Source organism: Heloderma suspectum, chromosome Z (assembly GCF_057233095.1).
Source record: "Heloderma suspectum isolate Gila_16-S chromosome Z, 16-S_ref, whole genome shotgun sequence".
In the NCBI taxonomy this organism is placed as follows: Eukaryota; Metazoa; Chordata; class Lepidosauria; order Squamata; family Helodermatidae; genus Heloderma; species Heloderma suspectum.
Genome location: NC_139476.1, coordinates 10,649,913 through 10,669,637, shown reverse-complemented (window position 1 = coordinate 10,669,637; position 19,725 = coordinate 10,649,913). Strand labels below are relative to the sequence as shown.

Below are 19,725 nucleotides of genomic sequence, written 5' to 3'. Positions count from 1 at the left end.
GGCCACTAGATGGCCGGGGGGGGGGCGGGGGGATAGAAGATAGAACCTAATGGTACCTCTTTTTCACGACTTGCATTTTTACATTTTATTTTTGTAGAGAGGCTTTTAAGCAAAACCTGCCCAACAACAACTTGAATCCCCTACAGCTATTTAGAAATGGTTGATACAGATCCATCAGTGCTTGCTGGCTGGCCACAGCTGGAATATGCAATGGCTGCAATAAATCGCTTACTGATGAGCTGGGTAATAAACCTGACCAAGGCTGGGAAAAGAGGGGGGGGGGCTCCCAGAGCTGGGGAGTTTATCAATTCCACATAGGGTTGTTGTGAGCATCCATCTGGGGGCTTGAGCTTGGCGGGGCCCTGCCAGTCCCCGAACCCCTGCTCTTGCCTGACTCCGCACATGCCGAGTCGGGCAAATGATGGGAAGCCTTCCCACCCTGCTGCGAAGAGCAACTGTGCCTCTCTGTGCCAGTGCTCAGCAGAGAGGGGCTCAGTTGCTCTGGGTGATGGGAGGGGGGAGCTCCCCAGGCTCCTGCAAACCACCAGACAGCTCGCTTCCCAGCCGAGCCGGGTCCAGCAGCAGGCAAGGATCCTCCGAGCGGGTCATGGGGCGGACTCAGGTGAGTTTGCACAACCCTAATTCAACAGAAATGAGTCGGCGAGGCAGAGAGAAGTCCTTTTAGCAGTCCAGAGTCAAGCGCCAGGAATTCAAGAGTATAGGGTGGAATCCAGGGTCAGGGTCTAAGGCAAGGCTGATGAGATCCGACATGTAGGCAGGACATTGTTCTCCAGCAGGATTGCCCCTGCCTGCTTCCTGCTTTTAACTGCAATCTGAAATGGACAAACTCGCCTCTGCTGTTCTTTCACATGAAGCCACCTTTGCTCTGCTGGGGTCAGCAGGATTTTGCCCTCTGAATCCAAAGGAGGGGCTGCAGCAGGGCCTTGATGGTCAACAGGTGGAGACGGGGCTCAAGCTGTTTCTGTGCTAGTCCCTTCTCCCAGGTTGGAACCTGCCATTCCCCTTCGTCCTCGGAGGAATCTGATGGAGGCATGACAAGATGAGGGATAGGCAAAATGGCACCTGTGAGCACCCATGCACCCTCAGACATCTTTCTACAGGTCTGCTCAGAAGTAAATCGCACTGACTTCAATGGAGCTTACTCTCAGGTACTCTCAGATTATATAGCCTATTTATTTATTACGGTTCTGATCCAAATAATGACAAAATATATTTATTATAAATAAACATCTCTTGAAATATCAGGAACAGGACCATCAAGGTAGCATAATAATAATAACAATGGTAATAATAAAATGAAAATAATAATAATAATGGGCTCGCTCATTATTATTTTCTGGCAAGAGCAGCCAATGCCATCCAATGCATGTTTACTCGGAAGTAAGCCCCGAGTAAGGAGACACATTTCCTAGCAAATGTGTCTAGGATGATCGGTGGGCTGGAAACAAAGCCCTGTGAGGAGAGATGGAAAGAAATGGACATGTTTAGCCTTGAGAAGAGAAGACTGAGGGGAGATATGATAGCGCTCTTCAAGTCCTTGTTAGGTTGTCCCAGAGAGGAAGGCCAGGATCTCTTCTTGATCATCCCAGAGTGCAGGACACGGAATAATGGCCCCAAGTTACAGGAAGCCAGATTCCTGCTGAACATCAGGAAAAACCTCCTGACTGTTAGAGCAATACGACAATGGAACCGATTCCCTACGGAGGCAGTGGGTGGGCTCTCCCACGCTGGAGGCATTGAAGAGGAGGCTGGACAGCCACCTGTCAGGGATGCACTGACTTGGATTCCTGAACTGAGCAGGGGGTTGGACTCGATGGCCTTGTAGGCCCCTTCCAACCCTACCATTCTATGATTCTAGGATTGCATTGACAGGGAGAATGGGGGAAGAAGGTGAGAATTTCCTTCCCAAGTGCAACTGAATTAGCTGGAACGCTGGGCAGAAAACAACAGAATGAACTTTAATAGGGATAAATGCCAAGTTCTGCACCTAGGAAATAGAAACCAAAAGCACAGTTACAGGATGGGGGATACATGGCTCAATATTACTACAAGTGAGAAGGATCCTGGAATTGTTGTCGATCATAAGCTGAATATAAGCCCACAATGTGATGTGGCTACCAAAAAGGCAAATGCTGTTTTGGGCTGCATTAATAGAAGCATAGCTTCCAAATCCCGGGAAGTACTAGTTCCCCTCTACTCAGCACTGGTTAGGCCTCATCTGGAGTACTGTGTCCAGTTCAGGGCACCACACTTGAAGATGGATGCAGACAAACTGGAGTGGGTTCAGAGGAGGGCAACAGAGATGACCAGGGGACTGGAAACAAAGCCCTGTGAGTAGAGACTGAGATAACTGGGCATGTTTAGCCTTGAGGAGAGAAGTCCAAGGGGAGATAGGATAGTGCTCTCCAAGGACTTGAAAGGCTGTCCCAGAGAGGAAGGCCAGCATCTCTTCTCAATTATCCCAGAGAGCAGGACACGGAATAATGGGCTCAAGTTACAGGAACCCAGATTCTGGCTGAACATCAGGAGAAACTTCCTGACTGTCAGAGCAATATGACAATGGAACCCATGACCTGGGGAGGCGGTGGGCTCTCCCACACTGGAGGCGTTCAAGAAGAGGCTGGACAGCCACCTGTCAGGGATGCTCTGACTTGGATTCCTGCATTGAGCAGGGGGTTGGACTAGATGGCCTTGTAGGCCCCTTCCAACCCTACTCTTCCATGAGTCTATGAAATGCCTCAACCAGCCAGATGAAAACAGCTTTCTGCTTGGCTGGTAGGTAATCATATGCAAATGAGCCTCCCCTCTTCCCCCGCCGCCGTCTCTTTTCTATTTCCCTACATTCCCATTGGCCAGCTCCTCTCTGGTTATGCAAATCAGCCCTCGTGCCTGCCACCGGGTTGGCTGCGGCGCTCGGAATTATGCGGATGAAGGAAACGGAGAACGCGTTACTCCTTCCAGCAGTGGAGCGGGAAGACGCGCAACTCCAGTCTCGCCTCTTTCGCTACTCTGGCGGCCGGCCGCGCTCCTCCCGAGGCCGATGGCTGGAGGGTTATGGGGCCGGGCAGCCCTCCCCCGGCGGCGGCTGGAAGGCGGCTCTGGGGGCTGCGGCACCTGCCTGTCTGCCTGCCTGCGCTCCCGGCGGTGATGCTCCTGTCCTTTGGCTGTTGCAGCCTCCCTCCGTTTGCAGGTATCGGCGACTGGGGAGCGTCCTGCGTGGGAAGAGGGCGAGCCGTCCCGCGTCGGAAGTGACGAACTGGGGAGGGCGCTGCTGGTTTTGTGTCATTTATTTAAAACCGCCCAATGCTACAAAGTTCTGTAGGCAGCGTCCGTATCTTAAAACCTACAATGTAAAGTAGAAAGAAAACAAATCAGATTTTTTTCCTTAAAAGGATAAAACCAGCACCTATTTTTGATACTGTGGCTTGAGTCTGTCGACCCCCGATTTTTTAATTTGAAAAAGCTTTATGAAGAAATTGGGTGGGGGGGTTGGCGGGGGCGCTCAGTATACTTGTGTGTTTGGAGGGAGAGGACCCGAATCTCTGATTCTTGATCTGAGCAGGGGGATCTTTGGGAGTCCTGGTGAAATCGGCCCCCTCCCAATTCTGGCAACTGTATTGTGGGGTGGGGGCTACCTGCCTCCCAATTTGAAGGCACTTTACAATGCAATTGTATGCATAAAGTACCCTAGGAATAAGCGACACTGAACGAAATGGGGCCTACATCTGTGTAAATATAAACAGTGAAATCCTGTATAAGCTTACCTGGGAGCCAGCGCCATTGAATAAACTCCATGGGACTTATTTTTGAGCAGACATGTATTGCTAGTCAACTAACTGTGTTCATCCATTTGACAAAGCAATCATATTATTATTATTATTATTATTATTGTGGAGGACAGGAAGGCCTGGCGTGCTATGGTCCATGGGGTCATGAAGAGTCAGACACGACTTAACGACTGAACAACAACAATTGGTAATATTAATCATATTATTTTATAAGAGGCAGTTTCCTGCTCTTCTACGAGAGGAAATGCCTCTTCTAAGGGTGAGGGCTTGGAATGCCTCTTCTGAGATGATTATTTTATTATTTATTATTGCATTTATATCCCGCCCTTATTCCTCTTGCAAGGAACCCAAGGCAGAGCTGGTGGAATAGCCCTACTCTTCTTCTCATCTCCCTCCATACAGCCTGCTGGAATGGCTGCTGGGGGTGACAGTTCTTCATTTTATTTATTAATTTATTTATTACATTTCTATAATGCCCAATAGCCAAAGCCCTCTGGTTCACAAAATAAAATTAACACAAAATAAAATAACATAGTAAAACATACTATAATAACCTTAAGTTTAAAATGGTATAAAACCAAAGTAAAAACAGTAAAAAACAGAGTAGAAGTCAGCAGTAGTGCAAAGATCTAAAAATTCCAGGGCATGTTCTGAAGGCACCAGAGGGAGCCACCTTGCTGAAGCTAAGCAGGTCTGGGTCTGGTCAGTGCTTGGAGGGGAGACCTCCTGGGAACCATATTTAGCCACCTTGAGTCTCACAATGGAAGAAAGGTAGGATATAAATGTAATAAATAAATAAATAAATAAATAAAATGCACTAGCACAATTTTTCTTAAACTGAAGGACTAAAAACCCTGAGAAAATAAAAAAAGGTCTTCACTTGGTGCTAAAAAGACCACAATATAAGCCTTTCTGGGGAGCGTGTTCTGCAGAAGGTGGACTTACAGTCCAGGCAGGTATATATATATGGGAGGAGAAGATCCTTCTGGTAACTTGGTCCCAAATGGGTTAGGGCTTTGTACGTTAATACCAGCACTCTGAATTGGGCCCAGAAATGGACTGGCCCCAGCGGAGATCATAAAAGTACTGACGTAATACAATTAAATCAGCCAGTCCCCGTCAACAATCTCGCTGCCGTATTTTGGACCAGCTAAAGTTTCCAGACCATTTTCAAAGGCAGCCCCACACGTAACGCATTGCAGTAATCTAGACATGAGGTTCCCAGTGTGTGGATAGCTGCATCTAGGCTACAGATGGGGTCATAGTCAGTGTATTAGCTTACGCTGATAAAAGATGCTCCGTGCCATCAGTTAAGTTTTGAGAGGGAAAAGGAATGGGGGATTTATTTATGAGTGAGCCACGAGAGCAAAAGCAGCCTCTTGTTATGTGGGTCCTCAGCTTCTGGTATTGAGAGGTAGAATGCTTTTGAACATGGAAGCTCCTCAGAACCACTGTGGGTGTAGGAGGGGCTACTATGGGTGGAGCTTGAATGGCAGAAGTGGGAGTCACTTTCGTTGGACAGAGCAGAGAGACGGTGTGGAGACAGGTGGGTTGGACTTCTTATAGCAGGGATGCTGAACCACTTTCAGAATGAGGGCTGCATCCCATGAGAAGCACTTGTGGGCCGCATTCCAGTGGTGGGCAGGGCCAAAGGAAAAGCCGGTGGGCCAAAAGACCAAGTATACTTCAACGTAAAGATTTTACTGCCAGTGGCGAAGCCTTAGGAGAAGCTTAGAATGGGGGTGAGGAGGGGCCTGCAGAAAAGCCAGGAAGGAAGCCGCCCAACAATCGGTGAATGGAGTGGGGTGGGGACTGTAGCGAAGGGACTGTGGACACCGGAGGGCCAGATTGGGCCTGAGTTTCTGTACCCATCCTAGATCTTGCTTACGCTGCTAACCGCTCCGTCTCTCCCGTTTGCCGCAGCGGACTGCCAGCCATGTCGTGTCCAGCGTTGCAACGCCGAATGCGTGGCTGCCACTTCTCCTGTGCCCGGGGAGGCGATGCCCCATGTCGACTACTGCGTCATCCTGCGAGCGTACTCCCTTTGCACCAGGAGGATGGCCTGGTTGTGCCAGGGGGACCTGGTGTACCACTCCGCAGTCTTCCGGATCAAAGAACTCTTTGGCCAGCGCAACTGCTCCAGCAAGGGGTCAACTTCCATGCCAAGTTCAGCCACTGGGGGCTTTTTGGGGACCCCCACTTGCGGACGTTTAAGGATGAATTCCAAACCTGCAAAGTAGAGGGGGCCTGGCCACTCATAGACAATCGGTACCTGTCCGTTCAGGTGACCAGTGTCCCCGTGGTTCTGGGTTTGGGACCACCACTACCAGCAAGGTAAACAAACACGCTCCCGGTTGAAAAGCTGCCCTTAACTGGTTAGCTGGAGACGATTGGTGCTTGTCTATATAAAGTACCTTCCTAATAATAGTCACTCTGGGCAGACGGACTATTAGGAAGGTACCTTTACACCAGACCAGACTCTTTGCCTTTCCAGCTCAGACGCAAAGTGGCTCTCCAGTGTCTCGGGCTACCTGCTTCTTCTAATTGGTCATGCTGGGGATTGAACCTGGGACATCCTGCATGCAGAGCAAATGCTCTTTCACTGAGCTATGGTCAGTCCCTCCCCAGCTACGTTATTCACAGATTCCGCAGCAGAAACCTGATGAACCGCCTTCTAAGAGCAAGCTCAAGTGGTGAGTGCCGACAGAAGTGGAGCCAGGAGGGAGGTACTGAGAAATAAGTGGGAGGTATTGGCACGCCTGGGGCAAACCCTGAGTTTGCTGAAGGACAAAAAAGCTTTTTTTCCATGTAAGGGGCTGTCCCCCACCAAAATCGCTCAGTGAGGACTGAGCATCCTCAGACATGGAATGCGTAGTTTTGTTTGGAAAAGCGGGAAATGGCTGCAGGGGGTGGGAGAGTAGGATGTCCTGCTCAAGCCCCTTGCAGTATCCTGGAGGAGGGCAAGGCTGGCTGGAACACTGCACAGGAGCGCTCCTTCTAGGAGGTGAAGATATGCTGCAACATTTTGTTACAGTAATAATAGAGTCGTGTTAGTAATAATTACTATATTGATGATGATTGTAACTGTATTAGAAGTCACAGGCCAGGATGAGTAGGGTTAAACCCCCATGTGGTCAGATTTTAGGCCCATGAGGGGTGGTCGGTCCAAGGGGTCAGAGGCAAGTGATGTGATCCAGGGAAGGCGTGGTTCAAGTTCCAGAGGTGCAGCCAAAGACAGGTGTCATAGTACAGCACAGGTAGGTGATCAAGTTCCAGAAATATGGCTTCTGTAATACAATTCCTGTGACTTGACTAGCCTGGAGCCACATTGTACATAGCCAGCATGGTCCCTTTGTACAGCTGCAGTTCACCTTCCCTCCGTTATCAAGGCAGCGCTGCAGAGCATCAAGGATCAGTATTTATTTATTTATTTATTTATTTATTTCATTTCATTTCTATACCGCCCAATAGTCGAAGCTCTCTGGGCAGTTCACAAAAATTAAAACCAAACAACACACAATAAAACAATTTAAAATATATAGAACATTAAAACCACAATATAACAATACAACCACAATAAAACCTAGCAGCAGTACAGGAGTTTAAAATACAGATTTAAAACAGCAAAGATAAAAATTTAGAAAGCTAAAATGCTAAAATGCCTGGGAAAATAAAAAGGTCTTCACCTGGCGCCGAAAGGGGTACAATGTCAGTACCTGCAGTTTCCGTCCCACCCAGTGGCCAGGAGAGTGAGGCTGAATCTAGAGGAACTTCCCAATATGTGTGGAACCAGCTTGGTTGCTCTTGGGATTTTCCAGAAAGGTATGTGCTATGAATCAGCCATTTGATGGAGTCTCCTCCTTCTGGTTTCTTTTGGTTTGAACTGGGACAAAGTCCCCTTGTGGCCATTCGGCACGTTCAGCAGATTTGTTTGACACAGCTTTTCGGGACTGGACTGCTTGAGGTTGCAAGTGGAGAAGGTGTTTGCCCCATCTAAAAATATCCCTGCATTTTGGGAAAGTAGCATGCCCACAGGAAGGATTTGGCCAGTAGGAGCTGGTGGCTCTGATGGGGCTGTAAATCTACTCTGGGTTTCCAACAGAACCAGTCAGAACTCTAAAGGAGCTGTCCAAGAAGTTGAACCTATTTTGGGAATGGCATTCAGCATCTTGGATAGCTCCTTTAGAGTTCTGACTGGGTGTGATGGAAACCCAGACTAGATTCACCGCCCCACTGATCTCGGAGCTTCCAGACTCTATTGGATTTGGTCATCTTAGCTTCTTCTATGCTGTTTCCTTTCAGGGGTGCTGTGATGACATGTCTCTGTGGGAGGAGGTGCTAAGTCAATTAAACAGGCTTTTGCAGCAAGCTCCACCCACATTAAGAAGGATGCAGACAAACTGGAGAAGGTTCCGAGGAGGGCAACGAGGATGATCGGGAGACAGGAAACAAAGCCCTATGAGGAGAGATGGAAAGAACTGGGCATGCTTAGCCTTGAGAAGAGAAGACTGAGGGGAGATAGGATGGCGCTCTTCAAGTCCTTGAAAGGCTGCCACAGAGAGGAAGGCCAGGATCTCTTCTCGATCATCCCGGAGTGCAGGACACGGAAGAATGGGCTCAAGTGACAGGAAGCCAGATTCCGGCTGAACATCAAGAGAAGCTTCCTGACTGTTAGAGCAATGAGACAATGGAACCAATTACCTAGGGAGGCAGTGGGCTCTCCCACCCTGGAGGCCTTCAAGACGAGGCTGGACAGCCACCTGTCAGGGTCAGGGATGCTTTGACTTGGATACCCGCATTGAGCAGGGAGTTGGTCTCAGTGGTCTTAAAGGCCCCTTCCAACCCTACCATTCTATGATTAGCGTTGTGATGACATTGTGGTTTTGGGTGGGCATTGCTCAGACCAGATCTGGTCACTTCCTTTAATATGGAAGCCCCAATTTTCTTGCTGTAGATTAGGAATGTACTTTCTGAGGTCACCTCCAGCTTATTGAGTTCCGGAAACTTCTGTCCCAGTATCCCTTGTATGAGTCTGGCATTTTGCCAAATGTTCCCCTCAACTATTCTTTAAAACATTTAAGCTGATGTTTTTATTAGCACTTCAACCTTTTAGTCGATTCACCAGTCAGTCGATCAAAAATACCATCGGCTAAAAAGGTGCCCCCTGTTAATTGGTCAGCTTTCTGCTTACGGTGGGCGTAAAAAGGCTGCAGGATGGCAGCCATCTAGATTGTGCCCCTCCATGTTTAAATCAGTTGCCTAGTCCTGCTTTAATGTGTGTGCTTACTTTTTTTCTTTGGTTTTCTAACCTGTCTTTTCTTGCGGTCTCGGGGTTGGGTTGCAACAATCTGCTTTTAAAATCAATAGAACAATAAATGCCTGTTTTGAAAATATAAAACAGACAGGTTCCGAGGGCTGCTTCATACGCAATATAACCTTAAATATTTCCAGTCTGTATGTAGTTACCGATTTAGTAATAGACTTCTGCATTTCTAAACTACATCATCCAGACATGAATCACTTAAAAAAAACATTGAAATATTCAGTTCAGGGCGGCATGCACATGGTTCCCCGCCCCCATTTTATCCTCGCAACAACCCTGTGAGGCAGTTCAGGCTGAGAGAGAATGACTGGCCCAGAGTCACTCGGTGAGCTTTGTGGTTCAGTGGGGATTTCAACTTGGGACTCTTCTGGTTCTCTGTCTCCCTCTAACCCAGCCTTCTACAATCGGTTGACCTCTGCTACGACTCCCATGCTCCCTGGCCACTTGGCCAATGGAAGCCTACAAACAGTGCAATAGCCTTCTCCTGCTGTTCCCCGATAATTGGCGTTCAGTGGTAGATGGCTTCTGAAAGTGACGTAGGGTGGCCATGTGACCTGTATTACAGAGAACAGTCCTCTATTTGAAACATCCTCTGTTTGAAGGGCTGTCCAGTTTAAAGAACAAGAATGCTAAGAAGGGAGAGCGGGGGGGGGGCTTGGAGTCACCTGTCCACAGGTAGCAGCACCTGGGCATCAACAGCAGAGACACACAGCCCACCTGGTCACAGTCTTAGCCACTTTCCTCTTTGGGGTGATGCTTGAGTGGCCACCCCAAATCAAAGGTTCCATTTGTGGTAAAAGTCCAAACTGGACTTGGAGGTCACCCCAGACCTATGCATCATCGTCCTTGCAAAAGTTGCAGGGCTCTGAGAAGAAGCCGGGGGGGGTGGTCCAGTAAAAGTTCAGTTGACAATGAGCAGACATGCGCGCTGGGCTTGGCTGATGTCACTTATGTAGCCACGCTATGATTATAAATGTAACTGGTGAGTGTTGATCTGGGCTGCCTCTGGGTTGACAGAGCTGCCTTCGTTGTGCAAGAATAAACTCGAGTTGGATCTTGCCCGCATGCCCAGAGCTTAATGGGAGGGCAGCTGGGCACAGACCTCCAAGTCCAGGTTGGACTTTTACCACACATTGTCCTTGATCAAATTCTTTTCTCCAAGTGTGGACTTCATGTAGCCAAAACAGCACCTCACACACACACATGCATGCGCGCACCCCCCCCCAAAGGGATGCAGAAGTCCAAAACAATCTTTGTGTGGTGGGTGGGGTAACCCAAACAGGAAAGCTAGAAGTCATTGATAGCCCTTGTCCTCTGCGAAGTTGTCTAATCCCGTTTTAAACCCATCTAAGCTGGTGGCTGTTACCACATCTTCTGATGCCACAATCCGATGTACACTAAAGAAGACCCTGCTGCAATGCACAGATAACTGAACATGGAAGGGGTTCCTCCGACAGTGTTCTAGAAGTTTCTTTTGGAGGAGAGCAAGAAACAGGATGGTGTACGGCAGGGGTAGGCTGGCAGCCAGGATGGTGTACGGCCAGGCTATCTGCTTCCACCTTGTGGCAGTTGGGAAAAGTGCTTTTAAATACATGGTATATTCAAGAAAGGGACAATCCCTTATTGTCCACTGAAATGTGTATTCTTAACTCTGCGTCAGATTGTGGCCTGGCATTTATTTTTTTTTAATGTAATTAATGTTCAGTTGTTCCGCATTTGGAAGGAAGCCAGATGTTTTTTTCTTCCCCTCCGTTGTGAAGAGACCATGATGGCTCTGAAAACTGCATTTTTATTTCATTTTATTTTTTGCAGCGTTTTCTCCCCAGAATCTCTGATAAGTCCCCATTGTAATAGGGAATGTCCCGGTTGTCTGGTATGGCTGCAAGAATTTATAGTTTAAAATATACAAAATTGTGCAACGCAATTCATACAGTTTGCAATGAATACACATATCAAAACCCGACAAAAACATCCAGTCCTACGCAAGTTCCGTTAGGTTGAATGGGACACACTCCTAGGGAATTGTGTATATAGAATTCCGGCCAAAGCATCAGTCTTTTAGCACTTTAAAATTAGCAGGATGAAGCTGCAACCCTGTATGCACTTTACTTACCGTTGAACATGCCTAGAATTAAACTGTTGTAGCAGACTTCCAGTCCACTTCATCAGATGCAGAAAGTGTATGCTACAGAAAACCCGTTGGTCTTTAAGATGCCACAAAACTCTGTTGTTTGTGCTGTGAAGATCACTCCCCCTCCGTAATGTCTCAGAAGTATACAGATTTTTTTAAAGCCCTCAGCAGTGGTGGTGGTGGTGGTGATGATGATGATAGACAAGCAGTATGGCATAGTTAGAATGGGGTAGGCAACCTGGTGCCCTCCAGATGTTTTAGACTACAACTCCCATCAGCCTCAGCCAATGGTCAAGGATGATGGGGGTTGTAGCCAAAGACATCAGTTGGGCTGCAGGCTGCCTAACCTTGGGTTAGGGCGTCAAAGTAGAACTAGAGAGACATAGATTCAAATCCCCATACAGCTCATCAGTTATTTACTCTCTCTGTCTAACCTACCTTGCAGAGTTATTGTGAGGATGGAAACATGTGACAGGGAACCATGTTTGTCACCTTGGAGAAAGAAAGGCGATATATATAAATTTAGGGTAGGAATTGCAGAATATGGAGCTCCAGTAGATAATGCAAATATGGAGCTTTGGCCAATAAGTATGAGGCTGTAGACCAAAATTCCCACCTCTGTGTCTCAGTCAGTTCGAGCTCTGTAGAGAAAGCAAGGCCACATCTGTCATTCTTAAGAAACCCTGAGGTATACGTGGGAGAAGGCTTTTCCAAAAGTCTGCAGGGCCCAGGGCCTAGCAGTACCGGTCATGTTGCAGGAAAGGGTCTTGCACATTTATACATCTCTTCTGTTTCCATAATAGATCACACTGATTTTCAAGAGTTACCCAGGCTGTACTGAGCAGAAGGTCTACCAGGCAACCCCCAAGGACTTGCCGTTGGCCTTCAGTGACGGCACAAGAACCGGCGGCTTCGAGGAAGGGGCGAGCAGCTTGCACATTTTGGGGAAGCCTGGGGCCAAGCAAGTGGAGATCCAGGCCCGTTACATCGGCAGCACCACCATCATCCGGCAGGTGGGCCAGTACCTCACCTTTGCCATCTGTGTCCCAGAAGACACACTGGGCATCTCTGAGGAGAGCTCCAGCCTCCAGCTATGCCTCCACAGCTGTCCCCATAATGAGCTCATCTGGGAGCACCGTCTGGGTTTGGCAAGCTCCCAGCAGACCTACACGGCAGAATCTGCTGCCAAACAATGCAACTTGCTCTTGCATGTGGAGGATGTATACTTCCAGTCCTGCCTCTTTGACCTCCTCACGACAGGTGATTCAGAGTTCTCGATGGCGGCTTATGGGGCTCTCAAGGTCATGAAAGCTCTCTACCCCGGCAGGCTCAAACTGCAGTCTGCCTTCAGAACAGTTAGCTCAGCCAGCAGCAGGCCACAGCTCGGACAACAAATGGCTGCCTCTTTCCTGCCTTGGGTACTCACCTCTTTCCTTCTCTTCATCTAGCCCTGGTTCTTTGGTCCATGTCACTGTCACTGGATGTGCTATTGCAACAGTAGAACGTTGGGTGAAATATTGGAGGGGAGAGTGGCTCCGCCCCTTGGCTCTTTCAGGCTCCGCCCCTTGGCTCCTTCGGGCTCTGCCCCTTGGCTCCTTCGGGCTCCGCCCCCTTAAGCGGAAGTGCATGTTGCTTTACGGAAGAAATTCCCATAGAATAAACCAGGAGGGTGTTGTCCACCTTAGAACCCCCTTCCGCACCAGTGCCCCATTTGAAGAAAGAAAGAAAGACACAAACGATCAGCTGGACTTGGCTTTGTATGCATAATATGTTAAAATAATAACTGGATTGGAATCTTCTAGGCAGTGTTTGTGGGGGAAAGGAGAATCTCCCCCAAATGATGCCACCTGATTTTGTGCCAAGGAAGTTTCATTCTGCAATCTGTATAAAGTGATGCAAACTGAGCATGTTTTGCATAGAGTTTCTCTTTGTCCATATTGTACAGCTTTTGCAACAGAGGAAGCTGTTTTATTTGTCCCTGCAGCCCAGCATTGTCAACTCTGACTGGCTCCCTGGGGGTTTTGGGAAGACAGTGGTCTTCCTACATCCCCTGCTACCTGAGTCTTGTAAATGTAAATACCTGGGAATTTCTGCATGCAAAGCAAGTACTTTACCATTGAGCTATGGCTCTTCCACTAAAACTAAGATTCCAGTCCTCATGGTTTTGAATAAAGGGCTGATTTTAACCAGGAAAATTGGAAGCTGCCTTGTACAGAGTCATATAGTTCTCCAGGGGCTTAGCCAGAGGAAGGGATGTTCCCATCACCTGCTCCCTCGTCCTTTTAAGTGAAGTTGTTGGAGATTGAACATAAGGCCTTCTGCCCACCTTCTGCACACAATGCTGCTCTACCACTGATCTACAGCTACAGATGTAAAATTTCCAGAAATTTTGAGGCCATGGGGAAAAAACAGTTTTTTTCCAGGGGTGGGGTGGGGCAGAAAAATTGGAAGTTTTAGAAAAATTGAAAATAAGCAATACTTATTTTTTAGTGCTCTCTACAGATCTAAAGTCATTTGTTGCTTTAAGACAGCCTTCCCCTATCTGGTATTGTGGACTTCAGCTCCCATCAGCCTCAGGCAGCATGACCAATGGTCAGGAATCCTGGGCGCTGTAGTCCAAAACATCCAGAGGACACCAGGCTGGGGAGGGCTGCTTTAGGAACATAAAGCAGCCTTTCTGTTCCTAAAGTTAATTTATATATTACTTAGTTTGTTCATAAAATTATCATTATATTTTAAAAGTAAACTCAGCAAATTTGTAATTATTGTCTGAATAGATTAGAACTACAGCAATAAAGGACTGCTACAGTATCAGACTCCAGCAAAGGAGATTGTTACCTTGTCTTGGTGCTGGAGGTTGAGCACTTCAGTGACGCCATGAGCTAAACCGTGAAGGGACACCCAAGACAGGAAGGTCATGGCAGAGAGGTCAGACTAAATACGATCCCTGGGGAAGGAAACGGAAACCCACCCCAGTATTCTTGCCATGAAAACTAAATGGATCAGTACAACCAGAGATATGTCGGTATACCATCGGAAGATGGGACTCCCAGGTCGGAAGATGGTCAAAATGCTACTGGGGAGGAACAGAGGATAAGTTCAACTAGCCCCAGATGTGATGACGCAGCTAGCTCAAAGCCGAAAGGACGGCTAGCAGCCGATGGTGCTGGTGGTGAATGACAACTCCGTTGTTCTAAAGATCAACACACCATAGGAACCTGGAATGTAAGATTCCGGGGCAAATTGGATGTGGTTATTGGGGAGATTTCAATTAAATATAGACATTCTGGGTGTCAGTGAACTGAAATGGACTGGAATGGGCCACTTCACATCAGATGACCACCAGATCTACTACTATGGACAAGAGGACCACAGAAAAAATGGAGTAGCCTTCATAATTAATAATAAAGTGGCTAAAGCAGTGCTTGGATACAATCCAAAAAAATGATCGAATGATCTCAATTCGAATTCAGGGTAAGCCATTTAACATCACAATGATCCAAATATATGCCCCAACCACAGATGCTGAAGAAGCAGAAGCAGATGAGTTCTATGAGGATCTGCAGCACCTACTGGATAATATGCCAAAAAGAGATGTTATTTTCATTACAGGAGACTGGAATGCTAAGGTGGGTAGTCAAACGACACCTGGAATTACAGGCAAGCATGGTCTGGGAGAGCAAAATGAAGCAGGACATAGGCTGATAGAATTTTGCCAAGACAACTCACTGTGCATAACAAACACTCTCTTCCAACAACCTAAGAGACAATTTTATACATGGACTTCACCAGATGGTTGATACTGAAATCAGACTGACTACATCCTTTGTAGCCAAAGGTGGCGGATATCTATGCAGTCGGTAAAAACTAGACCTGGAGCTGATTGTAGTTCAGATCACGAACTTCTTATTGCACAATTTAGAATCAGACTAAAGAGAATAGGGAAGACCTATTCAGTTAGATATGAGCTCACTAATATTCCTCATGAATATGCAGTGGAGGTGAAGAATAGATTTAAGGGACTAGATTTAGTAGATAGGGTCCTGGAAGAACTATAGACAGAAGTTCACAACATTGTTCAAGAGGCGGCAACAAAAAACCTCCCAAAGAAAAAGAAAACCAAGAAGGCAAGATGGCTGTCTGCTGAGACACTGGAAGCAGCCCAAGAAAGAAGGAAAGCAAAAGGCAACAGTGAGAGGGGGGATATGCCCAATTAAATGCAAAATTCCAGAGGTTAGCCAGAAGAGATAAGGAATTATTTTTAAACAAGCAGTGTGCGGAAGTGGAAGAAGGTAATATAATAGGAAGGACAAGAGACCTCTTCCAGAAAATTAGAAACATCGGAGGTAAATTCCAGGCAAAAATGGGTATGATCAAAAACAAAGATGGCAAGGACCTAACAGAAGCAGAAGAGAGCAAGAAAAGGTGGCAAGAATATACGGAAGATCTGTATAGGAAGGATAATAATATCAGGGATAGATTTGACGGTTTGGTCAGTGAGTTAGAGCCAGACATCCTGAAGAGTGAGGTTGAATGGGCCTTAGGAAGCATTGCTAATAACAAGGCAGCAGGAGACGACGGTATCCCAGCTGAACCGTTTAAAATCTTGCAAGATGATGCTGTCAAAGTGATGCATGCCATATGCCAGCAAATTTGGAAAACACAAGAATGGCCACCAGATTGGAAAAAATCAACTTATATCCCCATACCAAAAAAGGGAAACACTAAAGAATGTTCAAACTATCAAACAGTGGCACTTATTTCACATGCCAGTAAGGTAACGCTCAAGATCCTGCAAGGTAGACTCCAGCAATTCATGGAACGAGAATTGCCAGATGTACAAACTGAGTTTAGGCAGAGGAACTAGAGACCAAATTGCCAATATCAGCTGGATAATGGAGAAAGCCAGGGAGTTTCAGAAAAACATCTATTTCTGTTTTATTGACTATTCTAAAGCCTTTGACTGTGTGGATTATAACAAATTGTGGCAAATTCTTGGTGGTATGGGGATACCAAGTCATCTTGTCTGCCTCCTGAGGAATCTGTATAACGATCAAGTAGCAATGTAGGCCATGGAACAATGGACTGGTTTAAGATTCGGAAAGGAGTACGGCAGGGTTGTATACTCTCACCCTACCGATTCAACCTGTACGCAGAACACATCATGCGACGTGCTGGGCTTGATGAAGCCAAGGCTGGAGTTAAAATCACTGGAAGAAACATTAACAATCTCAGAGATGCAGATGATACCAGTTTGATGGCTGAAAGCGAGGAGGAGCTGAGGAACCTCATGACGGAGGTGAAAGAAGAAAGTGCAAAAGCTGGGTTGCAGTTAAACCTCAAAAAACACACCAAGATTATGGCAATCAGCTTGATTGATAACTGGCAAATAGAGGGAGAAAATGTGGAGGCAGTGACAGACCTTGTCTTTCTAGGCGCAAAGATTACTGCAGACGCTGACTGCAGCCAGGAAATCAGAAGACGTTTACTTCTTGGGAGGAGAGCAATGACAAATCTTGATAAAATAGTTAAGAGCAATCACACTGACAACAAAGGTCCGCATAGTTCAAGCAATGGTATTCCCCATAGTAACCTATGGATGCGAGAGCTGGACCATAAGGAAGGCTGAGCGAAGGAAGATAGATACTTTTGAACTGTGGTGCTGGAGGAAAATTCTGAGAGTGCCTTGGACTGCAAGAAGATCAAACCAGTCCATACTCCAGGAAATAAAGCCAGACAGCTCACTTGAGGGAATGATATTAAAGGCAAAACTGAAGTACTTTGGCCACATCATGAGAAGACAGGATACCCTGGAGAAGACGCTGATGCTAGGGAAAGTGGAAGGCAAAAGGAAGAGGAGCCGACCAAGGGCAAGATGGATGGATGATATTCTGGAGGTGACAGACTCGACCTTGGGGGAGCTGGGGGTGGCGACGGCTGACAGGAAGCTCTGGCGTGGGCTGGTCCTTGCAGTCACGAAGAGTTGGAAGCGACTGACCAAATAAACAACAAACAGTATCAGAAACACAGGACTCTATAGAACAAAACCCAAGCTGTCTAGAATGCACAATGGTGACTCTACTCACACGTTGGGAAACGGAGCACAATTGTCTATCAGTAAAATTTACTTTAGATCAATCATTTTAATAAGGAATGAAAAAACTAACTATGCTGGGAATCTTACAGAGAGGATTAAAAATATATATTTTCCTCATGGCTTCATTATTTCCAGACATTTTACATCTCTAGTCTTTCTCTAAAATTGTTCTTACTACATAGTTTTTAGAAATCATTTTGTGGGGAGTAAAGGCTGGGTAACAATATATAAATGCATTGTCTTAAATTCTACAAGAAAATATTTCATAATCCTAAGCTCTTTAATTTTTCCAATTTGTGGGGGGGACCAAAAATGGTTCTCAGAAAAAAGGAGGGAAAAAATGTGTTTTATCCCAAATTTTTCCAGGTTTTTTTTCCTGGGCCTTGACATCTCTAGCTACGGCCCTTCTGCAAGGGCTGCATTTCACAGTGATGGGCAGGCCTGAAGGCAAAAGGGAGTGGGAATTTTTTTTAATATGCAGGCATATTTTAGCTTCAAGCTCGTACTGCCCGTAACTAACCATTAGAAGTGGCAATTCAAACTTTTGGAATAGGGGGAAAACTGCACAAAAGCCAAGGAGCCAGCAATCAACTGGGGGAACAGGGATGAGCCCAGGGAAGGGGCATGGCCATTTGGGGAACCCCGGAGGGCTGTATTTCACCCATGGGCCTGACGTTCCACATCCCTGATATACACACTTCTTTGAGAGTAAGTCTCATTGAACGTCTGTGTGGAATGGACATGTATAGTATTTGTAATGTACATTTCTGTTCTACCTCCTGTAAATGTTTCTGTATAAACTGACACCCTTCTCTCTCCTGTGCCGGCTGTTAATAGTGCTTACCGCACTGTAGCATGCTTGTCTTTTCTTTTTTCTTTATTAATTAAGTGGGTTTGCCCAGTTTGGATTTTGTAAATCAGTGATGGTTTTAAGAATAATATATGTTTGGTTTAATCATGCCAATAAAATGTTGTGGGGTCAAAAATGCGAGAAAAAAAGAGCATGAGCAGCTTCTTTAGGGTGCTGGTAGATTTATGGTGTGGATGTAATTAAAATATTATGGGTTGGATCCAGACTTCATCATACTGTGAGTAGACCCATTGAAATCAATGAGACAAGTTGGCAGTCTGGAGCCAGTCCTTTATCCATATAGAGCAGCCTTCCTCAAGCTAGTGTCCTCTATGTGAGGCTTGCAGCTTTATTTATGAAATTTATATTGGAATTATTCCATAATGATTCTCAAGACAGTGTGCATAAGCAGTTGGGATACTTGGTGGATGCTCAAGAACTTCTCCTCTGCCCCAGTAATCATCATTTCCACCACCATTTTCAGAAGAACAGATCTAGCAAACACATGAAACCAGTGCTTCATAATGTCCCCCACTACAGCAGCTCTGTCATAGCAAACACCACAATTTCCTCTATTTCCATCATTCAGCCTATGAATGCTGTTAGCCCAGACAGCTGCACAAAATGGAGTTGGCAGAAGGCTTAGGGGAACTGCAAAGCTTGCAGAAGTTCAAAAAGCGGGATCACCTGAGGATAGTATGCTGAGTGGTCACAGAATACTGACTGACTATTGCAATGGGGAATGAAAAATGAGGTGGGAGGAAAGAGAATGGAACAGAGTGTCCTGGAAAAGGATATGGTTGGCTGGAACCCTGACCAGGATTTTGTTGTAAATCCTATTTCTCTGCCTGTAAATCTTATTCCGTAAACTGCTTTGAGATCTACTGATTTTGAAAAGAATGGTATTCAACTATATGTGTGGACTGGAGAAAGTGGATATTACATACCGCCCCATCCGCCACCTTTTCTCATGTTGCCAGGATCACCTGATGAAATTTCTTGGGTGGTGTGATCCAGGACAGCCAAAAAGGAATAATTAGTATGTGTGGAATTCGCTCCCACAAGACGCACTGACAACTTTCTGCTTACATGGCTTCAACAAGGGCTGAACAGTGCCATTCTGTGCATGTCTATTCAGAAGAAAGTCCCATTAAGTTCAGTGGAGCTTACTCCCAGGTAAATGGGTGTAGGATTGCAGCCTTTGACATTTTCATAGAGGTGAGGTCCATCAATGACTATTAGCCGTGATGATTAATTATAATGTATAACTATATATGATAACTAAATATAGTATGGACATATTCATGGAAGACAAATCAATGTAACGTTAGTCATGAGGCCCAATTTGGAACCTCCAACCCTTGGTGCAATCTACCTTTGAATACCAGCTGCTAGGAAGGATGTGCAGGAAATGGTTCTTGCCTTTGTTTCCTGCTTGTGGGCTTCCTAGAGACATCTGGTTGGTCACTGTGGCAAGCTGGATCAGATGGGTTTTTGGTGCTTTCCAGTGGGGCG

At 46.4% G+C, this 19,725-nt stretch overlaps 2 protein-coding genes across 2 annotated transcripts; both read left to right on the top strand.

Moving 5' to 3' along the window:
- The first annotated feature begins 2,984 nt into the window (after positions 1–2,984).
- Positions 2,985–9,196, top strand: LOC146333664 (repulsive guidance molecule A-like). Its single transcript, XM_084826277.1, has 3 exons — positions 2,985–3,211; positions 5,733–6,502; positions 8,112–9,196. The coding sequence occupies exons 1-2, from the start codon at positions 3,076–3,078 to the stop codon at positions 6,047–6,049; spliced, it is 453 nt and encodes a 150-aa protein (XP_084682403.1). The 5' UTR covers positions 2,985–3,075; the 3' UTR covers positions 6,050–6,502; positions 8,112–9,196.
- On the top strand, positions 6,959–13,159 carry LOC146333663 (repulsive guidance molecule A-like). The gene is made up of 2 exons (XM_084825665.1): positions 6,959–7,066; positions 12,067–13,159. Exons 1-2 carry the CDS (start codon positions 6,959–6,961, stop codon positions 12,709–12,711), a joined length of 753 nt encoding a protein of 250 aa, XP_084681791.1. The 3' UTR covers positions 12,712–13,159.
- The last annotated feature ends 6,566 nt before the right edge of the window (positions 13,160–19,725 follow it).